Genomic DNA, 13,986 nt, shown 5'->3' with positions numbered 1-13,986 from the left:
CAAGGCTGGGAAAGAAAAATGAAAAACCTGTGAAAAAAACCCTGACCAAACCTTTAACTTTTAATCAATGTGCACAGTTAAAAGATGTTCAAAAATTACATTAAAAAAGATTAAATGACTCCTTAAAATAAAGACCAAAAATAAGAAATAGGATATATAATTATGATTACAAAATAAAAACTTATCTTAAAACCTTAGAAATCATTCCTCAGTATTCTGGATCTTAGAACCAAATACACATCATGCAGTCTAAAGTGATACAACACTTGATTATCAATGAATAATTAGGCTGCTGATTAAAAATAATATTTAAGAGTCTTATAATGAGAACAATTCATACAGTGTCTGTGCAGCAGCTAAATATTAAAGAATGTGTGCACATTGATTAGAGAATGTATTTCATTGTGGATTTGCTAGATTACATTACTGTTAACCATTTCTTAAAATGATCCAGCTTCATGATTTTAAATTCAGAGTACTGTCTGTCTGGGTTATTATAAATTATGTTATATTGGAAAAAAAACGAAATAAAAAAATACAGTAAAAATAAAATATCTAAAATATTTGTAAAGACATTTATTGTTACCGTTCTCCTGGGAACAGTTATGTTTTAATTTGTTCAAGTCTTCAGTGATATATGGCGCTTTAGCGCCATTAGCTGACCACTGTTCAATTACAGTTCATTTCAAGGACAAATGACTGAATGCATTTTAAAGCATCACTATCTAAAAACAAAATGTCAATAAATAAGAACAAATTAAAAGTTGTAGAGGAAATTATAGAAGGGAGCGAAACATCATGTACCAATGTCCACAATTTCCAAAATTAGGTTGCTAAAAGTGATATCCGATTATATAAACAATTGAAAAAAAACCTAACTAAAATAATTTCAAATAACTAAAGAAGCATTTACCTTTAATTCAAAGTTCATCATAAATGTGATAAAGCCACAACAGGTGTACTAAAAAGCATATTTCATGGGGGAAAAGCACTGAGATGGGTAAAAATCAAAGGTGCTATTTTTCAGCATGAACACGCCAAATTTCAAATTCCATCACTAATAATAACATTCATACATTCGAAAGCCAAACATTTAACACACGTATAATCATAAAACACTATGAATTACTTTTTTGACTAACCAAACTTAAAAACGGATTAGTTCTATACAAGACCCACAAACAAAAAGGCATATAGGGTATACATGGGTGTGATATCTAATGCCCTCTTAAAGAAATACAAACGCCAACATTTTGGAGGAGGGTAAGGCTGTGCCAACAAAATATCAGTTCAGTGGAGCTGGATGGTGTTATACACCAATGACAAACGATTTCTGTGCATTAGATACATACACGCAGGTTTTATTGGGCCTATGAACCATCGGAGAATATTTATGTTAACAGTACAAAAGTTGCTGCACAACAGTGATGTAATACATAAAATATAATATTAGGAATATTATATAAATAAAAAAATAAATGGTGAAATGACCACCTGTGTGTTCCATTATCTTTTCCAACATGTTTCCAGAACAATGTACGTGAATTGAAGAAAAAAGTGAGTGAACGATGACATAAATAACCCAACGGTTGCTGTAGTTGTATATGAAATCATGGACAACGGATAGCTGAGACCATCAGTTGCGTTGTACTGCAAAATGTTTACGCTAAAACCTGAACCATGGTTGAATCTAAAACTAAAGTCATAAATAGACCTGAGTATGGAATGTGAGAGGATGAGTATACTGATCCTGAGAGTATGAATCAAGCATCAGTGCTTAACTGTGTGAACCTTTCATTGTAGAAATGCAATACGGTGCCTGCGTACAGCTCCTTAAATCTCTTCCAACATCTTCACATGGAACAGATTTCTAAATCTAAAATCTGAAGCAGCTTCCTTCCTTCCCTCCACCTTCTTAATACAACTCTCCTGCCACACACTAAATATAAAAGCATGAAAGCTGCCCATCTATCAAACGTTACAGCTTGGGGCATATTTTGCGATCATATACCCACAATTCGGTGGAATCTAAATCAAAGGATGTAACACAAGTAAAGAACCTCGAATGACCGGTAATGGGATAAAACACATTCTCCAAAACTCTCCGACAAATCTCGCAACCTGACCTTTAACATAACTTACGGACACTATGACTACTTTCACTAGACGTTTCCTAACATTGCTCTACGCTTTCATAAATGTTTTTCCACCGTGGCTTAATTCTGTTCTAAATCCAACACTAAAGACAACATGCAACCCCGGCACGGGTCAACCTTCCACTACGCAGGTCCCTGACAACAGGGTGCAGACTGTTTGGTATAAATCAACAATACTGAGCTCTCTACAACAACCTACACGTTCAAGTTCACTAAAATTAAGACATGCCAAAAAGAAGATGTCAACAATCAACACTGACATAATAAAATAAGATGACCAGAATGTAGAAATAATGGAAAGAAATACGTGTGGAAACACATTAAAACGTCATGGAAATGTGTAGTTAAATAGTGCTTTAAGTCAAAGCGTTTGGTAGCGCCGGTCTGTGGTCAACTCGATGGTGAACGCAGGATGCTCGGGAGACTCGTGAGGCCGTGAAATAGTGAAATGCCATTTTCAATTGAACACTAATGGATTCTTCGTGTTTTGCTGTCATCAAAACGGCCTTGCATCCTACAAGCTGGCGTGTCCTCACGCTCCTGCTAAACACTAGAAAATAAGAACTAATCCGAACACCACGAAGGCTTTCATAAGCAAAAAAACGATAATTTCATTGTGTAAAATAAGAGGCTCCGTTCAACGGGCCCCTAATTTGCAGTAGTTCTTGTTTGCGAGATTGAAATGATCCCACGTGTTCCAGGCAGTGATATGCAGCTAAGACTTGGTTCCGAGCCGTATAAATTGCGGTCTCGTGAATAGACGGGATATCCCTGGCAGTGCTGTGATGCGTATTTTCCTCTGAGCAGACAATTTTCCTTTAAAGTGGAAGAGAGCAGCTTTCGATATTGTAAACGGTATTCCAGGCAGCACGTTTCTTTGTTTGTTGCTATGTATTAGCTGGCAGTAGTGAGAGCGTAGAAAAATACGATCGAACAACAGTTGTTGCGAGTCCTAAAAGCAGCACTTGATGTTATGCTATGGAAGACTGGTTCAAACGGGGCTGGATGGGGGTTTACGTCTTTAACACGGAGTCTAAAGTGGAAGCCTTGAGTCTTTTAAGCAGCTCTCTCCTCCAGGGAGGGCTTTTTGCTGGGGAAGGGTTGGGCATACGGGCTCTTGCTGGTGCTGTCCAGACTTTGGAAGTACAGGTGAGACAGTGCATCATACGCTGATATCCGTCTGGAGGGGTTAAATGACAGAAAACGCTGTGTAGGGGAACAAACAACAAAATGAGTAAACCACCAGCACGAGTTTGACAAAAGATGAAGATATCAATGACCGGACTGTTACTCACAAGTAAAAGCGATTTGCCCAGCTCATCCATGTCTGGCACCAGGTCCTCTATGGGTTTGGGAGGGCGAGGGGAAAAGGCACTCTGGGGCAGGCCCACCTCCTGAGGCCAGTCTTCTGGAGTGGGGACTCCCACCACGCTGAAAAATCATCATTCAAACAGTCAAAATCATGGCTTTTCACTTTTTAAGTCAATGAAACATCCAAACATTTTATTTTATCAACAGGTGTTGCATCAGTTTTTTTTACTGTAAACTGTTAGTGTTTTTACTGTAAGTCCATGTCTTTTAGGTTAACAGATACAAAAGAATTACTGCCCCACATCAAGTCAAGCACCCCTTTAAATATGCGATTTTACAACTCAAGCGGTTATGAATTTACATTTTGTCAATTCTTTAACAAATAACAAATTATATTGAAAAATGATTTGGAATAAAAAATATCTCAGAATTGTACTTACTCGAAAATTTTGCCTAACTGGTCAACATCCGAATTCCCACGGAAAAGAGGGCTGCAAAAAGACCAAGTAATACATTTTAGAAATTGTTCATATAACAGCTTTTCTTTTTTTATCTCATGTAATTCACCACATCCATTTATCATAAACAAACTTTTTATTAAAAAAATCTATAGCTCCAGAAAAAAAATAAGAGACAAATTTTCATTTGTATGTATTGTGGTCATTCCAGTCCAGTGTCTGTTGGACTTCAGCAAAATTAAACGTCAGGAGAGAAAAAGTCATCCAACAGCAATAAGAAAGACTGACAGCATGAGAAGACACATGAAAATTGTGATAAAGATTATGACTTAAAAAAAACAATTTCAGAACGTTTCCTAAATACATGTAAAATAATATAGCTTTACTGTTGAAAGTGAATATGAACTAGTTTTCTTTGCACTATTTGAGATCTGAAAAAATACAGAGCATCTTTTCTGTTATGTTTCTCCAGTTTCCATTTTCTGCAAATAAATGCAAATAGAAACCATAGTTTTATTTGAATTGTTAGTACAATATTGTTAGTAGTTCAAAGAACTAAACAAAAATGATTATTTTCCCTAAACACACCTATAAATAGTCAATTCTAAAATCGGAAAAACTGGTCTCTTCATTTTTTCCGCTGCTGTATATACCCAGATAGGGACGCCACGTGCAACCCAGGAAACAGATTAGACTCTGCGACCACTTTAACACAAGGACAGCCATACAACAAAAGGTTTGTTTTAACATTCAGTCTCCAGGTCACATTTCCAGAGGGGAAGTAGGAAACAAGAACTAAATTAAGTGAAATAAATCCCTTATAGTCTACATTCTACAAACCAGGCTTTACAGCCACATAACACACATTGCTCAACTGTATGTGTTATTTCCTCGCCAGCCTCTGGCTGAGCCAGTCTGAAGGAGAGAGAGGAGATCTGAGGATTTCTTCAGCACATGGTCAAGTCCACCCGCCTGGACCGCTAACTGCTGCCTGTGGCTCCGTGCCAGTAAGGACACCCGTGGGCAGGCATGCTTCCCTTGGCACGCGCGCAAATTCCAAGAGGGCCCGGTCTCCAAAAACACACCACAAGGAGTAAAAGTGAAAACGCTATTTATCCCTGCCATCTACTTTAGAGGCTCAAATGAAACAGCGTGATTGAACCTAACAGTAAAACAGCAATAAAAGTGCAACATATTCCGTTTATTGTGTATTCGGTTTATTATACACAAACCATGTTCAATAAGATGTGCACTGTCATGATTTATTCCTAAAGCACCATCATAACTAATCGTTGGCTCAACTGGTACAGCACTGGGTTAGCCATGCAACGGTCCTGTATTAAAACTCCACATTCACATACGAATTAAAAATGTGAATTCACTGCTTTGGATAAACAGTGCATGTTATTGTTCGATCAGATCTTGAGATGTTGCACATGCAATCTCCACACCCGTCAGGAGAGGTCGCCCTACGCCAGGACAAGCTCAAGGTGCTCAAAGCCTCACAGAGCATCAACTGTATTCACACAAAGAGCTGAAACGGAGCACGTGCAAGGCCTCTGCGTTTCCTCAGGCCTCCATTATTCCAAAAGCCCTCAGAAGACTTCATTTAAAGATTAGTCCGGAACGCTCCGATACTTGTCTTTGCGAACTTTTCCAAAACGCCACGATTACGCTATTCGCCAACTTTCAGTCAATAGACCGTACAAATGTTACCGTTAACATGCTAAAAATTCTTCCCAGGTGACAAGACCTCTCTCCCTTTTTCCTTTGAAGAAGATTCCTTGGAAATCTGTTGATTTAAAATGTGAAACCCTTAAAGGCAAAGTCAGTCCCGAGCAGTCGCATCAGACAAAAGCGGATCTATTTTCTAACAGTGGGGGGGGGACTCTCACCTTAAGCGATGTCATGCCAAAACAAGTATGGCTGGAAATCTCTTCACATTTGGTCTTCCCTTGGGCTACTTGTTAGTCTGAATGAATTAAGGGCTTTTTGCACAAGGCAGACATTATGCCGGGCCAAAGGCTTCCTGAGTGAGTGGGCACCAGCAGCGTTCAGACCGGGCCAGTACACGCAGTCGAGTCACGCTCCAAGTGCCAGTGTCTCTATCCACATTCCACCCGAGCGACCTCTGGAACGCATCCGCGAGCGTGTCGGTGAAGGTGCGAATAAATGATTTTCAGCTTTGCTTTAATCGACATGAAAGTCTGGTCTGTGGAACGGCAAACAAGGATCTGAAAGTCTTTGCCGGCCGACGGTTCTACAAAACCGGAACGTCGGCACACTCCTTGTCATACCCACAGCTTCATAGGAATACAAATACAGACTTGCCGAATTTCCATCGAAACTTGTAAGCGTCAGACGAGGATTAAACCTTTTATAAAATTCTCAGCCACAAAACAATAAGGTTAAAAAAACACAAGCAGGATGGCAAACCTCTCGAATGCCGATGTTGTTTCCTCCTTTCAGGCCAATGTTTCGCAGTCCTTTTCAGGAAAACTGTCCCCTCAACACTTCGACTTTCATCTTGAACAAAGCCATACAATATGTTGTTGGCTGAGGTGCTCCCTGTCTTTATAACTCTCGGCTGAATCTAAAAGCTCTATTACTGGAGTTGGCTCTCGCAGTGCAGCGCACTTCTTAAACTTCAGAGGGGAAACCTGGTCCCAGGTGCCCTTTAATCTGCAACAGGTGGCCTTTTAAAAAGCCTTCTTAATCACCTGCAGAAGGAGAAAAGAAGGTGTGCTGGTATTACAGCAATGAAAGCCCCCTCAACCCCGCCCCCGACCTTACCCACACACCCCTAAAGGTGTGCCTGCAGAAGGAACACTTAGTACACTTTCGATATTAAATTTGACAAGGTACGTACTGATAAAACATGTGTACATTTACGATTGAATGTCCAGCTTCTGAAGATTTCGCTTTAAATCTCCCATCAGTTATATCCTGCTGAAGTATTGGATTATGGTGTAAGGCAATGAGTCAGCTAATGTTATCTAATAGTTATCTGCTGGTGTTGTAAAGCAAACACTATCAGTGGACGCCGCCGGAACGGGCGGACAGGTGTGACCATTAGAACGTGAAACGCAGGATGTTTGTGTATCAGCGCTTTCCATTACAACTCTCCTGCTTCGTCCAAATGTGTGCTATACGTCAGGAGAGGGAAAAAGCAGGCCACGTAACACCCCCCTCCCCTAACAGCATGTGGAGGGCAAGGGGCAATAAGACCAACATCATGGACTTCACTGTTAGGGTGCAATATACACATCTTATATACTGTACAGAGCAGTATTTGTGATGTGGAATATTTTTTGGTAAACATTTTCTGATGATCAATGAAGGATTTCCCATGTTTAAAAGGCACACAGACCGATTTTTACTTTAACCTATCTATACGCTGAAATCTAAAATAACAAAATTGCACTTAACAGGTCAGAATAGTCTGGTCAAACTGACTACATAACACAAAAATACCACAAAAATAAAACACAGTAAAAAACTCTTTAGAAGTCAACGTTTTCAGGAACTAGTTGGAAAAACCTTCATCGTCTTCTGTTGGCCTCCTTCCCTTTTGAGATCTTTATGAAAAACCATAAATCATTTTTGATGCAATACCCGCTACTGAAGCACATTTGAAGCCACAAAGAAACAGCCGTTTAGGTCTATAACGGTTAAAACCTGCTGTCACTGGATTGAGCAGTTTAATAAATGTGTTGAGGCGAGCAGTTGGAAAGATTCGTTGAACCGCACACAGATGAACGGATCACTCCAAGACTGCTGTTCCCTGTTGCAACCACAGTGACGCTAACCATTTTCATGTTACTAATAATCTCTAGCTCCAGCAAAAACATGCACGAGTGACAAAAACCATTTGATTCCGAATTTCTCGTTTTCTTATAAAAATAATGCCGAACAATGTATTGAAATGACATTTAGAACGTAACTATAGTGTAACCGCGAAATTTGCTGATACTGTGTGGACATCAAGGTTACATTTTCTGTTTGATTTTGATTTGACATTACATAAAAAATTCGTTAAAATCATATGTGAATATGAAATACAGCACAATTATTACAAATAACGAATACAAAATTCTGTATTCTACTATTATAAAATAAAGTACTTTTTATATAATTGCATTTAAGTGGCTTTGAATATTATAATCTAGATTTTGTTTAGTGAATATAATCTGGTGAACCACTTTGTGACTAAATTTCAATAGCAAGCTTCTCGTCACTTGTTTCCAGTTGAACTTACGATGACAGTCACATGACGCAAAGAGCACGTCATCTGTGTTTGTTTTCCAAAGCGTCATCCCCATGAATCCTCCATCTCACATTTTGATTTTGCTTGTCCGGGTGTACTCTGTAACTGACAGTTTTGCGATGCTAACTTACCGTCGTCGGAACATCTCTGCGAAGATACAGCCGACACTCCACAGATCTACAGGGGTAGCGTAGCTGGACTGAAGCAGCACCTCTGGAGCACGATACCACAACGTGACAACCTGCACACATGCAAAACATAAAACAATCAGATATGTTAAAAACAGTCCCATTTTATTCATAATGCTTCCCTAGGGGTGTAAACTGTCCGAAATTCACTCTTGTCTACATACGTAATGACAATTTGACATTGCAGTTTATTTCAATTGGAACTGGTATCACCCATCGGAATTGCATAAGGATGAAATCACAGCTGGCAATTGCGTTCCCCTCTCGATTTCTACAGCTCTCTGTAACTCCGAACAGATCTCACTGACCAATCAAAAGCAGGATGACAGCATTGGCGAACGCCTCGTACAGGCTGCAGGGTTCTAAGAAGTCTCTGTGTGCAGGAGACTGCTGTTAACAGCTACAGTAGAGAGAGCCTCCAGACAAAACCCAATGACCCTGCTCCAGGGTGGACCGTTTCCAGGTGCTTTCCCTCCTCGGCCTTCTCTCCCTCTCTCTCTTCCCAATAGGCGCAGGGCCCAGAAACCCCCATGCTTATCAGCCAAATCAGTCAGGCTTGTGTTTGTAAGCAAAGGCTGGAGAGTACATCAGTGACTTATCCTTAAACGCAAGACGTTCAAGGGTACGGGGGAGGACCGGAAGGATGGCCAATGGAGGGTTAACATTGGAAATACAGTGAATACAATGTGAGCACTGTTGTTATGTTTTGCTAATTATATATATAAAGTTCCATCAATAAAGTGTGTTAGATACAAAGTCTAAGCCCAAATTAAAATGTGACTACATCCTCATCCCAAAATCTTTCAATTCTAAAACGGATGTAAAACTGACGTAGCCCCAATGGTGTAGAATATGCTAATCATTCTGATATGTGTTATTGTGGTCCTGCTGTGAATGAAAATAGCTTTCACATTTGTGTACAGTTTACACATAAGTAGCTACATAAATTCATACAATCTATTTTTAGTGAGGGGACCGCATGTGCTGTGTTGACACATTCTCATTTGTCTTCCTGGTTTAGTGGAAATAGGGAGGAAGTTAAAGGTGAAATAAAAAGGATGAAACATTTTGGCCTCTTTGTTGCCATGTGACCACAGACAAAAGCACATGACATTCTAAAATAAGACTCCTGTAGCACGTGAACTTGACTTCGTATGTATAAAATCCTTTAAAACGCTACGACAGTGTAATGGTCCAGATATGAGTTACAGTGACCACATTTCAATTGTACTACTTTGGTAAACGTCTCATTTGAATGCCTCGTTCAATACTTCTTAAAGCCATTTCTAATTCGCGGTAAACAGCCACGTAGTGAACAACCATTTCACAATACAGTCATGACTTCAACATGACTTCCAATCCAAACATTTTAGTCCAGCTGAGCATGTTAACTACATAGAAACAAACCCTGAGCTGTTGCGTTATCTAAACCTACCCAACCCAAGTAGAAAAAAAAACACGCTGCATGACTTCTAGGAAGAACCACACACAACCACTGCCGACTGATGTTCAAGCTGAAGTATATCCGTTTGTTTGACAGTGTTAATAAAAAGCTGCACCACAAACATACACACACACGCTTGTTCACACAGCGTCTCATTTGTAAAAGTTAGCAAATGTTAAGTTGAACAGCAGCGATCTCAGCAAACTCTCAAAAACGCTTTAAAAATGACGTGTCACAGTTAAATAATGAGATTTCCAATCGGCACGTTTTACTCATGATGGACCTCTGTAGAGAGGTGCTTGCTGACATCACGGAGGACACTGAAAAAGGCGTTTAGGAAATGTCAGAACGAACCCAACGACCTCGGTTTTCCTTGATGTCGTCGACCGTGACACTGGCATAGGTCTCTTTAACATTTACCCACAGAGTTCCTCTGTTAAACGAGACATGCCACAGTTTGCATCACTAAACCAATGGTTGCGCACAATGCAGCGTGCACTCACGGCATGTATCCTGACATCAAACAAAACACACAGCCTGGGTCCTATGACTCCAGCAGATAGCTGCTTTTGAAGTCATCATATTATCATTTCATTAGAGTAAATCTTAAATTTAGCATCACTTTATTGGAAATTCTTAAAGGAGTTCTCCACTTAAATTAAAGTATTAATGACATTTTAAATGACATCCTGAAGAACAGTGATTTCACAACTAACATGGTTGAAGGCTCTAGAAATGCACTTTAAAGACTAAAATCATTATCTCAATCTTCAACTAGGTTTCTTTACACCAGTCAGTACAGTTGGTGTATTTTAAGATGAAAAATGCAATTAAAGGGACAGTTCACCCAAAACTGAATATCCTGTCACCATTTACTAAATGTGTACACATTTTGCATTGATCTCAAAAGAAGATATTCGTAAGAATTTTTTCTAACCGAACAGTTCTGGGGCATCAATGACTACTATAGTAGGAAACTAAACTACTATGTTGGTCAGTGGTGCCCTAGAACAGCTTGTTTTTTCACATTCTTCAAAATATCTTCTTTTGTGTTTAAAAGAACTTAGAAATGTGTTCAGACTTCTAGCAAATGAGTACACAATTACAGAATTTAAGGTGAACAGTCCCTATTAGCATTCCTAAAGAACTGCACAGTATGTTAAATACTTGCAAACATTTCTAAGAAAGACATCTTTGGGAAAATCTGGGCATTAATGGGTTAAAATTAAACCTTTAAAGTTTGGATACTATTAATTCTTATTGCACTGCATTTAAAAGTTGCTTTCAAAAATATATATACGAAGTAAACAAATGCCAGTTTGTACACTTTAGTTAGCAAGTTAACATTCTCATTCTCCCTTGCTAGGTTTCTAACCATCCCTGTGGTGGTTTTTCTGAAACCGGCGGCTAATAAAAGGGTCAGATGAAGCAGCTCTGGCTGGCTCCAGATTTAAAGCGAGCATTCTGTGCATTCCTATCCGGTGACTCGGTGAGACAGTGTGGGCCCGCTCAGCACGAGGGAAACGAAACAGTTCTGCAGCTTTGCTCAGCACCGCCAACTGAGCGTAACCACACCGGCCCGCAGCTCGACTCCTGCACCGGGCCACCCTGCACTTCTCCTTACCCCACCCCACCTAATGCACTCTAGCGCCCAAACCCCTCCTTTAGATTTACCCCAATAGAATTAAAACAACAGATACACAATGTGACTCAGAATGAGCCTGGCTGATGGAGTTGGCTGGGAGCCTCTGTTTACATTGTCTCACTCAAAGGAAGCGAAGGATGAAAGGCCTCTTCAACACAAGACGTTCATCCGCATTCTTTCGGACGCCCCCGGACACTTTTAAAGGGGCAAGTCTGCTAACTTGGCAGAGGACAATGCTGCTTGCTAAAAAAGCTAACCTTATTCAGTTGGAAATAGATCAGCGAGTGATATCATTAGCTAGGTGTTGAAAGGCCTCTACGTAAAATTGAACTCTTTAAAGATCCAACGTGCCATTTTTTGGAGGATCTATTGTCAGAAATGCAATTCAGTTACATAACTTTGTCTTCAGAGGCGTAAAAAGACCTTACATAATGAAGCGTTATGTTTTTATTACCTTAGTATAAACAAATGCCAGTATTTACACTTTAGTTAGAACTACTATCTTCATACACCGTGGGTCCCCTTGTATGGAATTCAACATGTTTCTACAGTAGCCCTAAATTGACAAACTACTCTACAGAGCGTGTCTTGCAAATCCGTTATCTCCTTCGGCAAAGAAACTGCAACGTGACGACATCTTAGTGCAACATTAGTGCTTCGAAAGGGGGGGTGGAGCGAGCCATTGGCTGCAACTCGCAACCTCACCACTAGATGCCGCTAAATTTCATACACTGGACTTTAAATACCCAAAATTGGTGTTTAGTGTGTTTTTGACCATTAGCTTTACTAGCACCCACATGCTAATGTGCTTTCTAAAAGTTGACGAAATTAACTTCGTAAATACCCATCTTGAAAATTCTTATGGGACATCGGACCGAAACTTTGATGATTCATTCCCTGATACCGCCAACTGCACTCGTCAAGCGACTTCACTGGGTCTTCAAAAACCACCATGCGTGTCTTTTGGCATCATGCGTCGCGGTTTATTTGCATGCGTTTCACCCATAATGCAAAACCAACCGAAAGAATGACCAAACAGCTACGTGAGAAATCAATCTTTTGTAAATCGCTCATTTAAACGTTCACTGTTGGTTTCCAAAAACAGGTTATTCTTGCACGACAGTTTGCTGCGCTTGCACACTACGACCGTACAGCAAAAACCTCCCTCCTTGCCTCCCGCCATGTTTTGTCTCGGGACGAGCCATTCTTTGCCTCCCGGCTGTAAACACTATTATTGTGAAGCCCTAGAGTCATTCTGGGTTTTCCCGACTCATTTAAAAAGACAACAATACCACCAGGTTTGACCAAGATTGGAGATACAGATAAATGAAAGCACAAGTGGCATGCATAAACTGTATACAGTAAAGAAAAAAACCTCCACAACTGTTGCCAAAGTATGCAGAGCTTACAGGAATGCTGTATGGGGCCCTCTCGGAGCGAACAAAGAAAGCACAGTCAGACTCTTTTCCCCAGCGCTACCACATCCGCACATCATTAGTTGGAAAATTCCTGATATATGCTGTAATTTTTTTGCGCTTTGGTACAGGCAAGCCTTTAATATCCAGATGCCAGTGGATCCTGCGACGCACCCCCCCTCGATGCGCTCTTCTTCCCAATTGGCTCGCAGCCAACGCCCCGTCAACAAATAATGCCGACAAGGTCCGGGAGCAAGGGTTCACAACTCTCAGTGGACAGCTAGCAAAAGAGGTCACACAGGAAATACCAAATAAGACGCTCCCCGTACATTGTGCTACGGCACTCTTTGTGTGCCTGATGGTGTTTTGAAGGTCCCCCCTTTTCCGCCGGAGTTCGAACATACAAGGCAGTTTATCCCCCCCTCCTTTCTGCCTTTTGGAATACCGGGGGTGATATCTAAACATTCCCAGAGTGTGCCGCACGTGCTCTCCTGCGTGCCATGTTTTCCTTTTTCCAGACAAGCCGCTGCCTCTCAGTCTATCCAAAGCATAAGCACATTGTCTGGCAGCGAAAGCCGCTGCGCTCAGCTCAGAGGAAGAGTCGGTGCAAGTTAAGCTGAAACTGAACTTTTTTTCATAATTCAGATTTGTCATTTGAAAAAGTCTTTGCTAAGAAACAAAACTATTTGATCAACCCATGTGCACTTCAGTGCAAATCCTGCCATTTCATTCTTATCATCAAATTACCAATTTTCCAAGCTTGACCGAGTTTGTTCTTTGAGTAAATATAGATTGTTACAAACCAAAGGAAGCACAGATATAACATGTACTGTATCACAAGCAAACCTGTGACCTCTTGTAAATAGAGAGACCCACCAAGTAATGATGAGAATGGGATCCACCAGCGTCTGACTTGGAATATACCACCTTTCGGTTATAATGACACACAACAAACATGTCAAACACAACCTCATATTCTAACCAATAGCTTGAAGTTGCGAACCGCGAGATACCGATTTGAATCTATAAATTAAGCTTCTGCAAGACATCCGTCAGACTTCCGTTAGAAAATCTATTCTGTGCATCATTCACGCTCAAGCCT

General features: G+C 40.4%; 1 protein-coding gene across 2 annotated transcripts in view; it reads right to left on the bottom strand.

Moving 5' to 3' along the window:
• Window positions 1-556: 556 nt before the first annotated feature.
• cdk6 (cyclin dependent kinase 6) overlaps window positions 557-13,986 on the bottom strand; it is a 29,873-nt gene continuing 16,443 nt past the window's right edge. For both annotated transcript variants that reach the window (XM_056741236.1, XM_056741237.1), the window contains exons 5-8: window positions 8,324-8,433; window positions 3,908-3,958; window positions 3,452-3,587; window positions 557-3,362 (exon numbers count right to left, since the gene is read on the bottom strand). In XM_056741236.1, coding sequence (XP_056597214.1) covers window positions 3,213-3,362; window positions 3,452-3,587; window positions 3,908-3,958; window positions 8,324-8,433 — 447 coding nt within the window. In that variant the 3' untranslated portion in view covers window positions 557-3,212. The remainder of the gene's footprint in view (window positions 3,363-3,451; window positions 3,588-3,907; window positions 3,959-8,323; window positions 8,434-13,986) is intronic.

Source organism: Triplophysa dalaica, chromosome 25, assembly GCF_015846415.1.
Source record: "Triplophysa dalaica isolate WHDGS20190420 chromosome 25, ASM1584641v1, whole genome shotgun sequence".
NCBI classification, from domain to species: Eukaryota; Metazoa; Chordata; class Actinopteri; order Cypriniformes; family Nemacheilidae; genus Triplophysa; species Triplophysa dalaica.
The sequence above is the reverse complement of the archived record's forward strand: the minus strand, read 5'-3'. Positions and strand labels throughout refer to the sequence as shown.